At 53.9% G+C, this 20,803-nt stretch overlaps 4 protein-coding genes across 4 annotated transcripts; 2 read left to right on the top strand and 2 right to left on the bottom strand.

Moving 5' to 3' along the window:
- Positions 1-728: 728 nt before the first annotated feature.
- ASPACDRAFT_1895378 (uncharacterized protein) lies at positions 729-2,070 on the bottom strand. Its single transcript, XM_020198699.1, has 2 exons — positions 1,286-2,070; positions 729-1,246 (listed from the first exon to the last, which is right to left on the bottom strand). The coding sequence occupies exons 1-2, from the start codon at positions 1,972-1,974 to the stop codon at positions 928-930; spliced, it is 1,008 nt and encodes a 335-aa protein (XP_020060509.1). The 5' UTR covers positions 1,975-2,070; the 3' UTR covers positions 729-927.
- Positions 2,071-2,332: 262 nt separating this feature from the next.
- On the bottom strand, positions 2,333-3,415 carry ASPACDRAFT_57499 (terpene synthase family protein; the record flags this gene model as incomplete). The annotated part of the gene is made up of 4 exons (XM_020203253.1): positions 2,333-2,756; positions 2,794-3,022; positions 3,188-3,259; positions 3,334-3,415. 4 exons carry the CDS (start codon positions 3,413-3,415, stop codon positions 2,333-2,335), a joined length of 807 nt encoding a protein of 268 aa, XP_020060508.1.
- A 6,404-nt stretch (positions 3,416-9,819) lies between these two features.
- Positions 9,820-12,539, top strand: ASPACDRAFT_75665 (acetate--CoA ligase). Its single transcript, XM_020204506.1, has 6 exons — positions 9,820-9,928; positions 10,018-11,262; positions 11,324-11,584; positions 11,652-11,781; positions 11,833-12,107; positions 12,161-12,539. The coding sequence occupies exons 1-6, from the start codon at positions 9,890-9,892 to the stop codon at positions 12,221-12,223; spliced, it is 2,013 nt and encodes a 670-aa protein (XP_020060507.1). The 5' UTR covers positions 9,820-9,889; the 3' UTR covers positions 12,224-12,539.
- Positions 12,540-13,225: 686 nt separating this feature from the next.
- ASPACDRAFT_75662 (nucleoporin family protein) lies at positions 13,226-20,700 on the top strand. The gene is made up of 4 exons (XM_020204505.1): positions 13,226-13,628; positions 14,342-18,168; positions 18,298-20,199; positions 20,251-20,700. Exons 1-4 carry the CDS (start codon positions 13,538-13,540, stop codon positions 20,362-20,364), a joined length of 5,934 nt encoding a protein of 1,977 aa, XP_020060506.1. The 5' UTR covers positions 13,226-13,537; the 3' UTR covers positions 20,365-20,700.
- Positions 20,701-20,803: the final 103 nt, after the last annotated feature.

The raw sequence follows: 20,803 nt of genomic DNA, 5'->3' as shown, positions 1-20,803 counted from the left end.
CAAAAGTGTATAGGTGGAACCGCTCTGGTGCAGGACGTAACACTCAAGGGACGCCGTAAATGCCAACTTAAACCCCATTGCTGTTGCTGTTCCAAATCAAAAAGGTGCTGCCGCTTTAAATGTGAGCGAACTGTGGAGAATCTTGTTCCTGGCGCGCCTGGAGCACACGGATCTATTCCCAAAGCACACGCACCTGGAAAACTTCCGGTCGCTCCCGAAGGGCCCGGGCTCGCTCGCTGCAGTCGCTTAGACCGTGCGCAGCTAGTTGACCCAAGCTCTTCTAGATCTGGGATACAATACATTTACAACATAAACCCAGCCATGGAATGTAAGGCGTGGAGTTACCAACCATGGCCCTGGATTTGCTCTCAGTTCCGACTGCAGAATGTATTCAGGGCTCTGCTAATTCTCTACTTGCGCTTCAATCACTAACCGATGGACTAGTTTTGATTGAGATGGTTATAGATATGTCGTTTCCTTGGCGAGTCATGAGTATCGAATCCCCCCCCCCCAAACAACCGTTCACCACTCACTATGTTCGCATGATCTGAATATAAATTCCGAACTGGTGGCTTACAATAGAGCAATCTGTGATTAAAAAAGTAGTAGCCTACGCTAAGCCTTCAGGAAAGTATCATAGTATAAAAGCCGAGCTTAGGGCTGCAGTTTTGTTGTCCTACACATGTAAACCCCGCTGGAAGTTTAATTGAGCTAAGTTAGAATCCCAGCGTAAATTGAATTCGTCTGACTATCTAGCTCTAATAAGCAGCAAAGAGTAAAGAGGTCGTCCAAAGGCTATAAAAATCAGGAGTCCGATCTGACGAAATCAATTGCTCCTAAGCCTCATCCCCGTATATCGAAGCACCGAAAAGTCAATCTCCATAAATCGGCAACTACATCTGCTCAAACCACCCCAGGCAGACGTTATCACAAATAATCCCTCGTCCGCTCCTCACACCACTCCCAAAACTCCTTCGCCCGCCCGGAGCCCCCCTCCTCCTCCGCCGCCAAATGCCGGGCCAAGCCCGGCGCCACCCCCGGATGGATCCGTCCCCAGGGGATCACATACGCGCCGTTGTTCTCGGGGCGGTCGAGCTCCTCGGCGAGCGCCGCGTACAGCACCGTGGTCGCCGCCAGCGCAGGCTTGTGCAGCAGCGGCCACGAGAGCAGCTTCATCCACCGCGCGTTGCGGAGCAGGTCCGTGTTGGCGGCCCCGGGGTTCTGGGCGACGCTGACCAGGCGGCCGCTGCCGGTGGACGAGGTCGTCGCCATCGCCGACGCCGACGTCGAGCTGCTCCCGTAGCGACGAGCGAACTCCACGCTGAGGAACCAATTGCCCAGTTTGGAGGTCACATAGTTCCGAACGGCATCGCGCGGCGGGTGCTGCAGTTCCGAGAGCACGATGCCTTCAGGTGGCGCGGAGAGTTCGGCGACTTGGCTGCTGGTCCAGACGACGCGGGGGGCACTTGGTTTCGAGGGGAAGTTGGGATCGGAATCTGCTGCTGCTGCTGCTGCCTTAAGGTACGGAAGGAGGAGCTGGGTGAAGAGAAACGGGCCCAGGCAGTTGGTCGCGAGTTGGAGCTCGATCCCTTGGGCTGAAACGCTGCCCAGCGGCGGCTGCGAGACCCCTGCATTGTTTATCAACAGATCCAATCGGGTTTCTCGGGCGGCAAAGGTTTCGACGGCGGATTTGATGGTGGTCAGGTCTTCGAGATGGAGCGGGAGGTAGTGCAATTGGCCTTTCGTCTTAGTTGTAGCAGTAGCTTGGATATGGTCGATGGCTGCCTGGGCTTGGGATTCCGATCGACCCGCTATGTAAACCGTGGCTCCTTTGCTATAAAGCATGCTCACGAGCTCCAATCCAATCCCTGAGGAACCACCGGTCACGATAATGATTTTTCCTTGCTGCGAGGGCACGTCGGCCAGAGTGAAAGTCGGACGTGGGGGGAAGAATTGCGAGAATTGGACCCCCATCTTTTTTTCTTGTTGTGGTGAAATATGGTCTTGTTTTCTTCGGTGCGGTTAAAAAGAAAAGAAAAGAAAGAGATGGTCAGGACGCAGTCATGTAGTGTGGGATTAGAGAATATTTAAAGTAGATACAGCGACGGCGGCGCGACTAGGGCTTATGTACTATTGACTTCCTTCCTTCCTCCCCCAGTAAATTACTAGTAGTTCAAGTACCCTTACTAGTACGGATATTAGCGGAGGTTAGTACCATATGATTCTTTGTTTATTCAGGCTTTCACTTCCCCCTCCCCTTTCCGACATCCAACATTTTCCATATCACAATTAGATAACATTCACTCGGATAAATGACATACTCCCCCAACCCTCAAAATTGATCTATACTTGGTACCGCGGACAGTAGATACTCCAGACCAAGTTCCCCACGTGACTGTGACGCCTCCAGGTATGCCAGCGTGTTGCGCGACAGATGCAAATGGCGGCGCGCCGCCTCGACGATCCCATCAAACTCGGCGATGTAGCGCCGGATCTCGGCCTCACACATCGCCAGGGCGGCCGCCTCGGACCGGCAATTCCCATGGGCGTCGCCCTCCTGCATGATGACCCATACGGCGTTGAAGACATAATCCACGCCTGCCAGCTCGGCAACCACCCGCTCCTTCTTCCACGAAAAGAGATCGTTGGTGAGGCTGATCGCCGCGTGTCCTGGCCGGGCCAGCTTCATGCAGACTTGCAGCTCCTCGTCCGGGATCGTCAGCCCCATCCCGAAGGTCAACGTGCCGAACCAGATCCTGCATGTTTTATCCCCGGTGTTAGTTGCAGACATACGTACACACAGAGAGAGAGAGATGAAGGGGTAGTCTGCTCAACTTACAGCTCTCCTGCATTGATAATCGCATAGGTAAGTACTCGGCTAGCGTTTCGGCGGGACGGACGCGACTGCGCGAGGCCAGCTGGAGGAAGGTCGACCACGCCTTCATGGAGGTGACGGCCCGCGGCTTGTCGATGGTGAGAATCTCCTGGAAGACTTGCGCCTGCAGCGCGTTCGCTCGCGAGGCTGTTGTTATGGTTGTGGTGGATGAGGATGCTATTGCGGAGGATGAGGATGCTATTGCGGAGGATGAGGATGGCTGCTCTCTTTGGTTGACACCGAATGAATCGACCATCTCATTCGATCGAGTAGGATCCTGATGGGAGCCGTGCTTTCTTTAGTCTCTCTCACCTTTCTGCTCTGCTCTGCCTGGGGGGTCCAGTAGGCATACGCAGTCATGATCGATCAGCTTCTCCATTACATCTAAATCATGGTTGATATCAGTATGCGAATCTTGCGAAAGCGAGACAGAGGCAAGAATGCGGGAGGAAGCTTACCGTCATAGAGGAAAGCAAACTCATTCGTATAGGAGATGACCTCGAGACGCTCCGGCAGACACTCGGGGACGGTCACCTGCATGACGCTGTACCGGGGGCCCAGTCCGCCGTGGTAGCGGTCAATGGGCCCGACGAGCCGGTTCCATTCCGTTCGCCAACCCACGGTCGTCGTAGGTATTGGGCTCCTCTAAATATGAAAACTGATACTTCATTCTGGACGGGACACAAAGAAACCAAAAAAAAAGGATTTTGTGGGGCTTGCTGTGTGAGAGACAGGGTGAGGGGCAGTCCCGGCTTCTATATCTATATTCTAAGAGGGGATAAATTGGTCAATCTGAATGGCAATGATAGACAAAGACATACACTCACAGAGAGAGGACCTTCGCTTGGCCAGAATAAGGAAGGATACCCCTCAATTGCCGTTTTATGTCTTCCTTCTTCTCACCAGATGTCCAGCAGCAGCACTATGAGCCTCATACCCCCTCCTTTCACCTGAGGGCCGAATACCCTGATCGATCAGACAAAAGTTCACGACCGTTTTAGAATAGTCCAAACATCTCCTTCAATTACGATGTCAGGCCATAGTCAAGGCAGTTAATGTCCGTAAGTACAGTACACGGCCACCGGCACCTGGAAAAGCATTTCCCCTATCGATTTTCTGTAGAGGAGTTGAAAAATATGCTCGTCGCGCAGAGCCTGGATCTGCATTGGGTCCAACACGCGACACCACCGATTCGCAGGAATATCTACAGATGATTGACGGTAGTACGTTTGTCCCACTGCAACCCTGAATGCGCATACATCCCAACCCCCCCCCCCCCCCCCCTTTTCCCTTTGACAATCACCCACTGGCTCTGTATCATCTGTTTGACAAGAACAATAACGACAAAACAGAAACGGGCGCCCTCTTCCGCCTCATCGCCCGCCTAATGATCGCCCAACAATCCCCCACCAGTCCCACCAACCCCTCCCATCTCGACCGCCTGATGATCCTATCAGAAGATTCTTCCAGATCCGCGATGATTATGCGAACCTTGCAATGGACCAGGTTTTTCCCTAAAGCACAAACCTCTCCAGCCCTAACGCTCCCTGCCTCTTTCCCACCCACAACCAACATAATCACTAATCACTAACCCCAAACCACAAAACCAATACCAAGACAGCAAAGGCTTCTGCGAGGACCTCGACGAAGGCAAATGGAGCTTCATCCTCCTGCACGCGCTGGCGCACGCCACGCCGCCCACGCGGATGGTGCTGATGAACGTGCTGATGCAGCGCCACGCGACGGGCTGCGCCGGCCGCGGCCACAAGGAGCTCGTCCTCGACATCTTCCGGCACGAGACGCGGTCGCTCGCCTGCACGACCGAGGCCCTCTGGGTGCTGGACCAGCAGATCGAGTTCGAGATCCAAGCGCTCGCGCGCGCCACCCTCACCGCCAACCCCGTTCTCTGGAAGATGGTGCGCAGCTTGCAGGTGGGGTTGACGCCTCCCGATGGGTATGGCTTTAAGGAGGTGGGCGGCGGCGCCGGCGCGGTTGGCGGGGGGCGGGGGGGATATCTGAGGGGGTGCTGGGGTTGTCGTGTTAAGGGCTTATGCGAATGGGCTTTGGGTGGAAGCTGAAGCTGAAGCCTTTTTTGGGGGGGGGGGGTTTATTTTGGTCTGGATTTTGGGGCTTGCGGTTTGAGGGCGGTGTTAAGATCCTGCTTATGTCTGTCACTTTTTCTACTTGAGACATGGGTATGTGCGGCTTTGTTGGAAGATACTTTATGTTATTTGGAGCAACCCCGCGATTGCGCGAGTTAACGTTCGCCCTCGGCTTACGACATAGCATGGTTAACTCTCATTGATTCGAGGCGTATGTACTTTGCTGTAGATTAGAGTACTCTTCCCTCACAGTGACAAATATGCCAGTATAGATGCAATTGTTTTCAACATCTAACACAACAGTCAGATCTGCGCCAGCAGTCATTTTCGTGATATGAATAGATAGTCAGCTAGGAAGCGCAGCGCAGGGGGGGGAGTACCAACAGTGATTTTCTCAATCATTAGGTGGGTAAGTATGAGTAAGTGAATATATATATATATATATATATATATAAGTCTATGTATGTGCGTGTGTGTGTAGATCTGTCTATACGCGGTGTTTTTACCATATCAGTCCGTTCCACACGTCATATTCCTCCGTTGTGTTAAACACTATAGCGGACAATACAACGTCACCCACTATAATCTCCGAGACCTTGGTGCTCTTACGCTACACTGCCGAAGCCTTTCTCTTGAATCTTTACAGAAAGGGGGCCTATGCTCGAGTGTGTTTTTGTAAAGGCGCATGAAGTTTGAATCAGTCTGCGAGACCTCCTGTATGGATAAACTACCTACCTATCCAGTACTGAAAGCTATGGGTGGGTTGAACTCGATATTGCACTATGACACAATAGCACCGGACATCCAGACATTTTCTTTGTCCAGACTATGTTGGATATTACCTTTGCCTGGAATGTTGACTTGTGGCTTGTGACCGCTCTGCAATATGCCATATAGAATTTCTGTAGGTGTGTTTTTCTGTAGATTGGTTTTATATCGGGCGCATCGGATATATACTTCTGACAGACTGGTTTATGGTATCTGGGAACTTTTTTTGTTTCTCTTCTACACCCTATGGACGGACTGTTTCTTTTTTTTTCTTGGTGAATAGACAATCATGGACATGCTCCTCGTAGATAAATATGGTCGGTACCGGGAAGTTAGGGTAGAGTGGCTATCGAGTATTCTTCAGACTTAAGCCACGAGTGCTGAGAACAAGTTAAGACTCATATCATCGAGTGCCTTGGGATATGATCATGTTCACTTTCGGGCTTAAGAAGATAATCAATTCCAGTAGGGCTGGATGTTTTGGGATAGTTGTGCACAGTTTTGTTGTGTTGCGGTCACATGACTAGTATATGCTAGCTCAGGTCACCATTGCTTCCCGGGAGGGGGATTCGCCCAGGACACGCACTGTTGTGCTCTCTCCACGCCCCGGGGCCGCGCAGTGGGCCAAAAGCGGCGTCAATTCGGGCCCACTGTAGTAGAACAGAATGGGAAAGTGACTTCCATCACTACTGCACTGATCACTGATGAATACCGCAGAGATCCAATTCGGTATTGCCTCCTATTGATGGGAGGAGCAGACCCCTGGAAATACCAAGACCTGTATCAGCTTTCATGGTTTTCTGAGACTCAGAATGATTTCCTGCCATTAGAATCACTGCCCTTAACTCTGGTGACACTTCTGGTTTAATTATATATCAGGTGAATTTGGCACGATTCTTGATCTGAAATGATTATTTCTCGCCTATGCTCCCAGAAGACGCACCTCAGCAGCCGGGCTCACTCCACGATCAGGGAATGTTCAAGTCACTTAGCGGCGGCGGCGGCGGCACTCAGGCCGAATCCGGAAAGAGAAGCCATCCACTCACTACTGCAGTGGCATCTCCCCACTGACCACCCGGAGTGGTTCCGCCAAGATTTTATATGCGATGGTCGAGATGAATTCGCTCTGGTTTGTGCTTGGTGCTGCTGATCATGGGGGTACCGGTTCTCGATTCTGATTGCGTTGTTTAGCCGTGCTGGCTAGTGACTGGCACTGTGACACCCGCGGGACCCTCAGTGGATGGGGAAAGAGACAACATTTCGGACGACGGACAGAGAGAGAGTAGCATAAAATGTGGGGAGCTGCGCCAAATGAATGAATGGCTTAGACTCAAATCCGCAACCGGTTGCGAAACACCGGATCAATGTCGAATGTTGATGGGAGGATCCAACTGGAGGTTTCAAGGTCACTGAGGCAGCAGTAGAGGAAAAAGAAAAGGAATCAGAACGAAGAAATGGAATGAGGATTGGTCCGGGTTCAATAGTGGCCGGTTAAGAATGAGCTGGGTTGAACGCGTTCACGGAAAGAAAGAGTGAGTGACCGACCGAACGACCGACCGACCGACCATCCCCAGAGTCGCATAGTTTCCCACCTCGCGCCGCTGTTCCTGAAAATCACCCTCCCACAGTCATCCAGAGTTGCCGTCAGTCAATCCAACAAACGTTGCCAGTATAGAAGAGAATCAGCGCCCCCCGGTTATTCGGTTCAGAGGTCTCCTGTTCTCCGCCCGAAAGTGCATAGTACTGCGACAGAGCCAGGGCCACGGAGACAAGGAGAGAGCCCCATAAAATAGCCGAACCGAAAGGCAATGGCCGCGATCGACCCGAGAGTCCTACGAGTATTGTATCATGTATGACGAGTACCAATTGGCCTGTATGGCTGATCGACAAGGGCAATCTGGGCACCTGAAGGTCATTGTTCTGATAACGCCTACCTAGGTTATCATCGAGCACTGTCCAAGGGAACCACGGAGCCCTGCCTCGGCAAGTGGACGAGGAGTCGTTCGTATAGTTCCTTCCCCCCCCCCCCCCCGGGCCAGAATGGGAGAGTCCTTGGTGTGACATGATATCCAGACTATGCTTGAGATCGGTGAGCCTCAAACGCACGTGTGTTGTTCATCGCCTTACATCCTCCCGCTCAAATCATCAACCCTTCTCTTGAATCACGAACAGTAATAAAGTTAGACTTAGGCTACCTACCTAGTCTAGGTGGTGGTAACCGCCTCGTGCTCGGAATATCCGGGGCGGTAACATTTCCTAGTTAGTCTTTGGTTCTGTCTTCTGTCTGTCTTATGATACCCCCCCAGGCCGTCCCTCTGTCCGCAAACAGATACATCTCGAAAGATGCCACCAAGGCATTCCAGGTGGGCGCAGCGCTCCCCAGCAATCGAAGAGATAGATTACTTTCACCTCCAGTAAGGTTTTTGAGTTTGATCCCCCGCACGGCACAAGCGAGCTCTATTAGTCATTTACGGATTACCCTCCAATCGAGGCCGGGGTGGCGGTTCTTGTGATGTTACCTCCCCGCGCTCTTTCCGCTGACGGGCTGTCTCGGATTCCTGGGCTGCTCAAATGAGTGCTGGGGTCACTCATTCCCTTCGTGTTCGGGGGACTTTGAACTACTTAGTTATAGTGAAGCCGGAGGGAATGGGACCCTGGAAAAAGGCGAGTACCCAGCTCCATCGCCATTGGACCATTGTCATACCATCCGCGTGGTTTGAAGTCGACTACAGCAAGGAAAGGAGCTAGTGGGAAGGAATAGATTGAGATGGAAGCGTCGCAATCGACTAGTCCATGCATCCCTAAGCACTGAAATGCGACTTTGAGTCCTGACAGACAGTCAGATCGTCGCTTGCCTTTCCCCGGAGGAACGGAAACCAAAGGCTGTCAAGCCCCGCATGGCCGAGCCCAACCTTTTTGCGGCGGCGTTACCAGACTAACCAGGTTGTTTCCTAGTGTCCCTAGTGTCCAAAAGTAAGTCAGACCTAAGGATATTTCATTTAATCGGTGTAATTAGAACCATGATTGAGGTTGGGGTTCGATTGGGGAGGGAGAGAGGGGGGGCAGCATGGGCGGGAAAAGACTGTGCCTGCTAAGGGCTTGCTTATCAAGGAGGGGCCCGCATTGGTTTGTTGTTAGAGGATGTTATTATGGTATCAAGTGCCGGGCCTCGTCCACTATACTAGGTAGTTTTAGTAGTTCTCCAGTCAACAAGGAAAGGGGGAAGAAACAGGATAACTCCATTGGGACAAGGTCAATGGCATCACCAGCTGCAGCTGTACCGTTGTCGGGTAGGAGGAAGACAGCCCCAGCTCTCGGATCTTGCTCAGAGCTCAGGTTTTTGGGGTCAGCACCACCACCACTGACCGACCCATGGACCGGTTTGACTTTACGGGGAACGGATGGAGGGAGGGAGGGAGGGAAGGAAGGAAAAAGGGAAAGAGGGAAAGAGGGAAAGAGGTGGGAGGAGGGAAAGGAGGGAAACCGAGCAATTACACCGGAGTGACAGTACGGTAACTCTGTTCTTGTCGGTCTGCCACTGTCTGTCGCTGTCTGTCTGTCTGTCTGTCTCTGTCCTGTCTCCTCTCTCTGTCTCTCTTAGTCTACTCTCCCCACTGTGGGCGCAACACCGGGGGAGCGGGACTGACTGACTCTCTCAACAATAATAATAATAATAATAATAATAAAATAATACTACCCTTACCACTTACCACCACCATCAAAAAAGACTCCAACGGACATTCTTAAATATCGGTGTCCCAATCCCTCCCACCCCCGGTCCCTGAAAGCAATTATCTTTCTTCTTTCTCTTCTCTCCCCTTCTTAACTTGATAATTTCCATCTTCTCCTTCCCTCTTCTCCTCTCTTCTCCGGTGTAATCTCCCCAACTCAACGCAACCTCCCCTCTCCCCTCTTCCCCCTCCCCCCCCCTCTCCCACCCTCCCCACCATCAACCAACCAGTGCTGGTGCATATCAGTAAGTCGCCCGCGCAATCTCCGTCTCACGTGCCTGCCCCGGTCCTCTTCATTGCGCCGGAGACTGAACTGACTCTGTTCGTTTTCACCCCTCCATAGAGCCCAGCTTTCCTCGACTCCGAATTCCTAGTTGAAATTCCGTTGGGACACTCATAACCAATCATAAAACATGGCGGACGGCAGCATCACGCCCCCCAAGCCTGCCGTGGTAAGAAAAAAAAATTCCCCACGCCCACGCCTTGGGCCGAGAAATCTCCGGGTCTCCATCTGCTAATCATTCTGCCATTGGGTCTACAGGTGCTTGAGGCCCACGATGTTGATACTTTCCACGTTCCCCAAGCTTTCCACGAGAAGCACCCCTCCGGTCCCCACTTGAAAGATCTCGACGAATACAAGAAGCTCTACGACGAGTCGATTCGCAGCCCCAACACTTTCTGGGCTCGCATGGCCCGCGAGCTCCTCACTTTTGAGAGAGATTTCCAGACCGTCCACACCGGTTCTCTAGAGAATGGTGACAGTGCTTGGTTCGTCGAGGGTCGCCTCAATGCTTCCTTCAACTGCGTCGATCGCCATGCCATCAAGAACCCCAACAAGGTCGCTATTATTTACGAGGCCGACGAGCCCAGTGAGGGCCGTACGATCACTTACGGCGAATTGTTGCGCGAAGTATCCCGAGTTGCTTGGGTCTTGAAGCAGCAGGGCGTTAAGAAGGGTGACACCGTCGCCATTTACCTGCCCATGATTCCCGAGGCTCTCATTGCTTTCCTCGCCTGTGCCCGTATCGGTGCTGTCCACTCCGTCGTCTTCGCCGGTTTCTCCTCCGACTCTCTGCGGGACCGTGTTCTTGACGCCGGTTCCAAGGTCGTCATCACGACTGATGAGGGTAAGCGTGGCGGCAAGGTCATTGGTACCAAGCGCATCGTCGATGAGGCACTGAAGCAGTGCCCCGATGTGACGGGCGTTCTCGTCTACAAGCGCACCGGCGCAGAGGTTCCCTGGACTAAGGGTCGTGATGTCTGGTGGCACGAGGAGGTCGAGAAGTACCCCAACTACTTTGCTCCCGAGTCCATGAGCTCTGAGGATCCTCTTTTCTTGCTCTACACTTCCGGCTCCACTGGCAAGCCCAAGGGTGTCATGCACACGACTGCTGGCTACCTGCTTGGAGCGGCCATGACGGGCAAGTACGTCTTTGACATTCACGATGACGATCGTTACTTCTGCGGTGGTGATGTCGGTTGGATCACCGGCCACACCTATGTTGTGTACGCTCCTCTCCTGCTGGGTTGCTCGACGGTGGTCTTCGAGAGCACCCCCGCCTACCCGAACTTCTCCCGCTACTGGGATGTCATCGAGAAGCACAAGGTCACGCAATTCTACGTGGCCCCCACCGCCCTGCGCCTATTGAAGCGTGCTGGCGACGAGCACATTCACCACAAGATGGCCCATCTGCGCATTTTGGGATCGGTCGGTGAGCCCATCGCCGCCGAAGTCTGGAAGTGGTACTTCGAGGTTGTCGGCAAGGAGGAAGCCCATATCTGTGATGTATGTACGAGTCGATTGAAGGCGCAATGGTTCTTTTGGCTAATCTGTGGCGTTGTGACAGACTTACTGGCAAACCGAAACCGGCTCGAACGTGATTACACCCTTGGGTGGCATTACGCCGACCAAGCCGGGTAGCGCATCGCTTCCCTTCTTCGGTATCGAGCCCGCTATCATCGATCCTGTTTCCGGAGAGGAGATTTCGGGCAACGATGTCGAGGGAGTGCTTGCCTTCAAGCAGCCCTGGCCCAGCATGGCCCGGACCGTGTGGGGTGCCCACAAGCGCTACATGGATACCTACTTGAATGTCTACAAGGGCTACTACGTGAGTACTTCCAGTCATCGATCTCCATGTGTGCCGCGGACAGTGTGGCTAACTTGTGGTTACTCAGTTCACCGGAGACGGTGCTGGCCGTGACCACGACGGATACTATTGGATCCGAGGTCGTGTGGATGATGTTGTCAATGTTTCGGGACACCGTCTGTCCACTGCTGAGATCGAGGCGGCTTTGCTCGAGCACCGTAAGTGATTCAAACGCCCATCCCGAGGACTGGTTCCTAACATCTGCATAGACATGGTGGCTGAAGCTGCCGTTGTCGGCATTGCCGACGAGCTGACCGGTCAGGCTGTCAACGCCTTCGTGGCTCTGAAAGAGGGTAACGAGACCACCGACCAGGTTCGCAAGGACCTGATCATGCAGGTTCGCCGCTCTATCGGGCCGTTCGCTGCCCCAAAGGCCGTCTTTGTGGTGGAAGATCTTCCCAAGACCCGCAGTGGCAAGATCATGCGTCGCATTCTGCGCAAGATCCTGAGCGGCGAGGAGGACAGCCTTGGTGACACCTCCACCGTAAGTTTCATCTCTCTCGTATCGTTCTTCAACTAGCGCTAACGCAAAAACAGCTCTCTGACCCCTCAGTGGTTGATAAGATCATCGCCACGGTGCACGCTTCCCGCGGCAAATAAGTGTTTTGTCTTCAGTGAACGATATTAATGAAAGCGAGAGTTGTGGGGACATGTGACACTGCTATCAGCACAGATGTGGTCTGGATTTGTGCTCCTGGGCTTTATAATGTCGGAAGGCGGAGTTTGATTCTTTTTTCTTGTTATCTTGTGATTCCCATCATGATCAGAACTGCAGCATTCTGATGAGCTGTCAATCTTCTCTACGTATATACCAATGATGAAAGAAGTTTTTCTCGGGTCTGGTGGGTGTATACTCAGAGTGTCAGTGTATTGTGGAGTGTTGTAGTACCTGGGTAGTGCAGTCGAATGCGAAACCACCCACTTATCTGTTTGTCACTTACATAGTATGTACAGTGGAGAGCTCTACTCTTTTGGTCTGGTGTCTGTTCACAAGCCAGCATACTTGAGTTCTCTCCTTATAGTAGAGACAAATGCAGCACCTGGCTGCTTGTTGTGCTATCATTTTCAAAAGCGATTAGTGTGCTTGTAACGTGAATTCAACGGCAGGAGTCACCTCATACATATATCAACTGTATCTTGTACACGGATGCGTCAATCAGAGGGACACTACACCCTGAAACTCTCACAAAGACTGCTTTATCAGCCCTGAATCGCAGTAGCCTCACATATCTCGTCTTTAAGAACGCCCAACACTATCTGGGGAGGGCACAAATGGTCGCAGAGATTAATCCTCAGGCACATTACTCATTTACGGGGGTGGTTTCAGGCCGCGAGATTTCACGTGAGCAAGTGGTAACGAGGTGTATTTGCAGCCAAAGTTACCGGATGATTCTGCCTGAAAGTCCTCGAATTGCCCGCGGATCAGTCTGTACCGGAAACGTAAGCGAGCAAGTCACCGCCTGACCGTCGCCGCCTCTTCCCTTTTGCAGCAACCTCTTCCCTTCCGTTCCTTCGAACTTCCTCTCCGTCGCGCGCCCTCCTCCTCTTTCGACCAGCTCTCTGGCTTCTTCTCATCGTCGCCTCTCCAGTTCAAGGACGCTGAACTGCATCTCCGCTCTTGACGGTGACGTCCCGTCTCTAGCTGGCGAGACATTCTTACCCTGCTGTCCTTCCCACCCACAAAACACCTCTCCTCTTGGGCGCGTCGAGATCTCGGCTTCTCAATCCAACCTTCGAGCTCGTCGCTTCGCACCCTTCGCAACGCGCCGTGCTCGAACCCATCTCGCACGTACTACCGCCTCATCTGGGACATAGCTCGCATCTAAACGTTGACGTGGACGAGCATTCGGCCTTTCAGTTGGAAAACGGTTCGGAACGGATGAACTCATAAGTCGCAATCACTCAACCTGCAAGATGTTCGGAGGAGGATTCGGACAGAACACTCAGCAGAGCTCCGGCTTTGGATCCGGCAATGCATTTGGTGGAGGCACAAATACTGGTGGAGGTAGGTTTTGATCTGTTAACGAGCTTCGTACCTGCTTCTTTCCCTTTCGTATTCCTGCTTCCGCCCTGGTATTTTCTTGGTTTCTCTCAACGCTGGCTCGGTACCCCCCAATCGACCCAGTCAAGGAAACCAATCTGGCTCGTGCTTTGGACGTCAATCCACAGCAGCTTCACCTCAGACTCATCGACATCTCGCCGCCATATCGAGAGTTTTTACTTTCCTTTCCGACGTCAGGTAGCACGGCAGCACTGCAAGAGAAGGGATCGCGGCTTCAGTACAGTCTCTGACAGCATCTCCCACGTCATCTAGGCTTTGGATCTTCACCGTCTCCTGCTTTTGGAGGTGGTAACACATCAGGCGGTGGCCTGTTTGGAAACACTTCCAGTAGCTTCGGTTCCGCTGGAGGTACGTGCTCGACGACTATATTTCCATGGGCTTGTCGATCCTTTCTCTTCCATCTGTACCTTGGGGCGGACCCTGCGGTTTCCTACATATCAACGGTCGGGCCGGACTGCAAACACTGCCGCTCTGAAACCGTGGACGACTGGGCTTGTTTCTCGCTGCCCTGAATCTTCCCTCGAACAGGAAAATTCGATTCCCATCGGCCTTCTGCCTGCCAAGGACATATGGAAATTAAAATTCGTCACATGCTCTAAGGATCTTCGGCTGTAGGCTGTTCGATAGCGTCGCTAACATTACTCCTGCTTTTCTAGGTTTCGGCGCCAATACACAGACACAGTCAAACTCCTTGTTCGGTGCGGGGCAGAATCGCACGAGCGGCTTTGGCAGCACTCCAGGACCCAGTACCGGCGGTAGTTTGTTTGGGTCAAACAACACAGCGACCTCAACAGGTAATACCGGCTTTGGCGGCTTTGGCTCCGCTGTGAACACCGGCGGTGGCTTTGGCAGCAGTGCTGGAGGTGGTGGACTGTTCGGTGCCAACAAACCCGCCAGTGGTTTCGGGAGCACCACTGGTACTACCGGCTTCGGAGCCAGCGGTGGCGCCAGCACCAGCGGGTTTGGAAGCGGAACAGCACCGGCTTTTGGTGGTGGTAGCGGTACCGCGTTTAACCAAGCTGTTCCTCCCTCCGAAGGCACCGGCACCACGCCGTTCACTCCCTTTACCGAGAAGGACGCCGCCAGCACCACTACCAATCACTATCAGAGCATCGTGTTCATGCAGCCTTACAGCAAGTATTCGTTCGAAGAGCTTCGGTTAGGCGATTATAACGGAGGCCGTCGGTTCGGCAACGGAAGTGGACAAGCAGGCGCCTTTGGTGCTTCCGCCTTCGGCAGCTCTGGCTTCGGTGGTCAATCCACTGGATTTGGAGCTGGAAACACTTCATCACCATTCGGCGCAAACACCAGTGCCCCGTCGGCTTTCGGCAGTCAGACCCAAACCACAGGCGGCTTTGGCACTAGTAATACCTCCAATCCGTTGTTCGGAGCTCAGAAGCCTGCCAACACTTTATTCGGCGGTGGAACGCCAGCTGCTGCTACCACTACTACCCAGTCGGGCCTGTTCGGCGGTAACACGGCAACCTCGGGTGGCTTTGGAAACACTACCGGGAGCACTGGATTCGGTTCCGGGGGGCTGTTCGGCAACAGCGCCAACAACACCCAGCAACAGAACAAATCTCTCTTTGGCGGAGGTAGTACCTCCACCGGCGGGGGCGCATTCGGCGGCTTCGGCACACAGAACACGAGCACAGCCTCTCCATTTGGCGGCACCGCAGCTACATCTTCTCCGTTTGGAGGTCAACAGCAGCAGTCGGGCGGGGGTTTGTTTGGTAGTGGTACCGGCTTCGGCCAGCAAAACCAGGCTCAGAATCAGGCACAGACCCCGAACAAAGGGCTATTTGGTGGATTTGGCGCTAACACCCAGCAGCAGCAGACGAGCACCCCGAGTCTTTTTGGCGGCAGCAACACCGGCACCGGCACCGGCACTGGCACCACCGGCACCTCCCTCTTCGGTCAAAACCAGCAGACCCAACAACCTGCGAGCGGCGGTTTGTTCGGAGGCACCAACGCTCAACAACCAGCCCAATCGAACTCTCTTTTCGGCGGATCGCAGCAGCAAGGCCAGAAGAGTTTGTTCGGAGGGGCTACGACGGGCACGGGTACGGGCACGGGTACGAGTGCATTCGGAGGATTCGGCAACACCCAGAACCAGCAGACTGGTGGTGGCTCGAGCCTCTTCGGCGGTGGTGCGGCCCAGCAACAGCAGAAGCCGAGTCTCTTCGGTGGAGCTGGAGCCTCGGGCGGCAGTCTCTTTGGAGGCGGCGCGAGTACTACCACACCGGCTGCAACTGGGTCCCTCTTTGGCGGCGGCGCGAGCCAGAACCAACAACCGACTACCCTGGGAGCCTCCAGCCTCTTTGGTGGCAGCCAATCTCAGCCCGCACAGCAGCTGGGTCAACAACCCGCCCCTGGTAGTCTGCAGGCCTCCCTGCTGGAAGGAAATCCCTACGGCAACCAGTCTATCTTCTCTGGTCTGCCAGCACCCAGCGCTGCAAGTCCCGGCCCCTTAGCCACGCCGCTGTCGTCCTCCAACAAGCAGAAGCAACGCACTCCTCTTCCCGTTTACAAGATCACCCCCACCGCCGCAAATCGCCTCCTGACTCCTCCCAAACGTGGCTACGGTTTCTCGTACTCCACATACGGATCTCCATCGAGCACCGCGAACACTCCAGGCGGACTTGGTGGTAGTGTCCTCGGAGGCAGCATGCGCAGCAGCTTCAATGCTAGCAGCTTGGGCCGCACCAGCTTCAGCAAGAGTCTTTCGACCAGTAACCTACGAAAGACATTCGATCCTGAAGCCGATAGTGTTCTTTCCCCCGGTGCCCTCTCTTCCGGTAGCTCTCGTCTGTCTAGTGGAAGCCTGAAGCGTCTGACTATCGACCGAAGCCTAAGGAATGACTTGTTCACGCGCTCGACCAGTACTCCTCCTCCTGCAGCCATCACTAACGGTGAAGAGGCTGCCACTCCTGTGGACAAGGGAAAGAAGAAGGTCAGCTTTGAATCGTCCTCCGAGTTTGCACACACTGGCGGGGAGATTGTGCCCGTCGAAACCCAAAGTCCCGAGCCGACCCCCGAGGAGCTGGGATTCCTGCGTTCCGTCCGCCAGAGTGGCACAATCAACGGCGTCAACGGCACCAAGACCCCGGAGACCACTCGTCCTGAGATGGAGTCCGTCCGTAACAACGATTTGCCCGCTGTCTCGGAGCCTGCGCAACCGACCGCGACCAACGCCGCCCCGAAGCAGCTCTCTTTCATTCCCGGCGGGGATCCGCAGCCTGGAGAGTACTTCATGAAGCCTACTCGCGCCGAGCTTAGCAAGATGAGCCGCGAGCAACTGAAGAAGGTGGTGGGTTTCACCGTGGGACGTGAGCACTGCGGTCAGGTGACTTTTGATGAACCCGTGGATCTGACTACCATCGATCTGGACAATGTCTGTGGGGGACTTGTCGACATCGGAGTGCGGAAGATCACCGTCTACCCTGACGAGACCATCAAACCACCCCGGGGCAAGGGCTTGAACGTCCCGTCTATCCTTCGTATCGAAAACTCCTGGCCCCGCGGCCGCGACAAGAAGTCGCCCTCTCCCCTTACAAGTGGCCCGTTGTTCGACAAGCACGTCGATCGGTTGGTCAAGGTGCACAACACCGAGTTCATCGACTACGAAGTGGAAACCGGCACGTGGGTTTTCAAGGTTCCTCATTTCACCACCTATGGTCTTGATTATGATAGTGATGAGGAAGAAGAAGGTGAGAGCCTAAACCAAAGCACTTTGAGTGCTGCTCCTGACACTCCGACTCCGAAGGCCCAAACCCCTGCCAATCACGACAACACCGTGGGCTCGGAGCATCTGTCAGCCTTCTCCACTGACGATTCCTTCCTCGGTTCCGTGGCCGGCGTCGATGACGACACTTTCGATTTCAAAAAGCGTAAGATAGTCCCCGGAGCATTTGGCCACCAGGCGATGGAGACGGTGGACGACGAGCAGTTGGGCTCGGAAGAGGAGGAAGAAGATTCTTTTTTAGAGGACGGCTCCACGGGTTCAACTATTGAGCAAGACAGCGAGGACATTACTGAAAGTCTGGAGTCTGTCGAGTCTGAAGTTGAATTGGATGAGAGTGAGGAAATGGACATGGCGGGCACATTTCCGGACCTTCATCATACCGTGGAGCGCGACGATACCGCGAGCACCGACACATACATGGAAGACCCTCGGCTGTCGCTGAAGCCTTGGAATACACCGGCAAAGCCCCGTCTGGATTTGACGGGCGATTGGGCTGAACAGTTGCAGCGAACCATTAGTCCTCGGAAGCAGAACCGGGATGCCCTACGTGAGATCCAGGCGAATGCCTTCAACGAACGCTCTTTGCATGAGGAGACTCAAAAGCAGCCTACCAGCGAAACCAAGCAGAAGGGTTTCACAACCAGTATTGATTTAATGAATTCCCTATTCCAGCAGCCTCGGAGACAACAGACTGCATCGCCTGTGAAAGTACCAGACGCACGACCCAAAGGTCCTGAGGTATGACCACCCTTCCTTTTCTTTTTTTTACTGGATTGTCTTCTGCCCTTGTTGCCGTGATGCATACTCGTCACTGCAATATCGCACTGTTGGTGCCTGGAGCAACGCTTCTGACTGCTATCTCCATAGTGGCCCTACCATAAACAGCCCAAGACTTATGCCGGCGAGTCCAACGAGTTGAGCGCTGACGACTTTGCCTTCCACTACTCCTTCAAACCACGCTGGGGACCTTCAAACGCATTGCTTTGCGTACGGAACAACGCCGACTCTGTCGAGGCTGGTTTGAGTTGTTGGGAACATAGTCTCACCGTGACCAGCGAAGGACGGGACGTTTCCATACTAAAGTATAGAAAGCCCAATGAGCCGGTAGCGATGCTGGACGCACAGCGCGAAATCACGGTCATTAAGCCCGTGGATGGAGTAGTGCCCTTTGCTCGCCTTGCTCATGCCGACTTCCATAGGTTGGCCGCCACAGCCGCAGGCAGTACGTTGGTGACCGACCAAGAGCGGTTGCTTTGGCAGCTGGGCAACATTCTGTTCAACGACGAGCTCGAAGACGATATCTCTGTCGGCGTGCCCAAGGAGATCCGGTCCCAGTTCTCTCACCGTATCAAGAAAGACCGCCTTACCCGTCTACTGGAAGGAATTATTCGGCAAAAACAGGCCCAGAAGCTGGGTAAGGTGGGCTCACCCGAGGAACGCGCTGTCAATCTCCTGTGCGCCCACCGGGTTGACGAGGCGTGCAATGTCCTGCTCTCGAGCCAAAATTTCCACCTCGCCACTCTTGTTTCGCAGATTGGTCGGGATGCCACCGTACGGGAAGATATGGCCAAGCAAATTGATATGTGGCGTCAGAGCAATGCGTACTCGGAGATGAGTGAGCCTGTGCGCGCTCTGTATGAACTGCTGGCGGGTAATGCCCTACGCAGTGAGGGCAAGACTACTGGGGCGCTCGAGGATCGGATTTCTGCATTCACGTTCTCCGAACGATTCGACCTCGACTGGATCCAGGCTTTTGGCCTGCGCCTGTGGTACGGAATCGGTGACGATGAGCCGCTGGAGAATGCTGTCTGTAAATTCGTCGAAGATCTACGTAGTGGTGTTGAAACCGCACTGCCACTCCCGACTCCTTCCCAATTCTACCAATCCACCACTGCGCAGGATCGTGAGTCTCCGCTGTGGGTGCTGTTGAAGGCATATGCCGCTACTACCGAGGCAGCCCAGAACACGCAGTTGGACGGCTTGGAGTTTCCAGCCGCCCTGCTGCCCGAATCGTTGACGGGTGACCGGCTGACCAATCGCCTGTCCTTCCAATTGTGCCATTTCCTCGCCGCGGCCGTTGGGCGCAATGGCCAACTCCAGCTCAATGTGGCTCAGATGGACCAGCTCACCTGGGACTATGCATGGGAACTCTTCAACTCTGGTGCCCTTGCACGGAGCATATTCGTCTTCTCTCACCTCTCTCGCGCTTCTGATCGGGAACGAGCCATCAAGGACATTCTGGCTCGAAATGCGCTGTCGCTTCCACACCCGGTCAAAGAGGACGGATCGCCGAACAAGATGTGGAAGTACCTCGTCACCGACTCGCAGATTCCCGAGAATTGGATCTGGGTGGCGAAGGCACTATATGCGCGCGACACAGGTAATGCTGCACACGAGGTAGACTACCTGGTAAGAGCCAAGAACTGGAACGATGCGCATGCCACCTTCTGTCGCATTGTCGGACCGTCGGCAGTGATTGAAGGGGACTATGCCACACTGGAAACGTTGATCTCAGGCTTTGGTGCCGAACCGGAGCGCAAGGTGCGCGGCTGGGCTCAAGGGGGCGGGATTTACGAGGATTTTCTGCATCTGGCCACGGCGAGAGTAGGCAGGCGAGACCCGGCGCGACTGCATCGGCTGGTGCAGGCATTGGTCCAGCTGGGAGATCAGATTCGGCAGAGTTCTGGCGTGGAAGGCTTGGAGGAGCGAGTTGCGTTCCGGGAAATGAGCCGAGCTGTGGCACGCTGGACGGCACACGAAGACAGCCAGGTAAGTGGGGTTGAGAATTGGGTGATAGAAACAAGACTAATCATGGTTTAGGCAAACGATTTGTCGAGTGTGCTCAATCTGCCGCTGACGGGCGATGCGCGCCTCACGCAGACAGCGGAAATGAGTCGACGGTACTACGGGGTCATTATGGCTGGAGGGTATTGATTGGATGATGGCTGAAGGCACGAATGGCAAAAGTCTCCAGTGGTTGGGGCAGTCATTGGATTTGATATTGTGTTGTCTGGTCGTTCTTGGATGGCCTCTGAATGGGCGTCTCTTACTTTTTCTCTTCTTGCACACCCCCTTGCTTCTCTCCTGTTTCTCCCTCCCTTGTTCTCTTCTCTCCCCCCTGTCTTACTCCTATTTGTATCGAAGGGTCGACATCGATGTGCGGCTCTATGTATCCTAGCTGATTTGCCCCTGTCCTTCGACTGCATGTATTTGACTGTGTTTTTTTTTTCTTTCTTTATGCAGTGATTACTTTTCATCTTCGGTTTCCACATTTGTCTCGAGGGAGATGTGCCTCTAAGCCATAGTCAAGCCACAGCGAATGATTATCTCGATGGAAGGATATTTTGATCAGCTGTCTGGGGATGGCAAGATT

Source organism: Aspergillus aculeatus (assembly GCF_001890905.1).
Source record: "Aspergillus aculeatus ATCC 16872 unplaced genomic scaffold ASPACscaffold_2, whole genome shotgun sequence".
NCBI classification, from domain to species: domain Eukaryota; kingdom Fungi; phylum Ascomycota; class Eurotiomycetes; order Eurotiales; family Aspergillaceae; genus Aspergillus; species Aspergillus aculeatus.
This window is presented reverse-complemented; position numbering and strand designations above follow the sequence as displayed.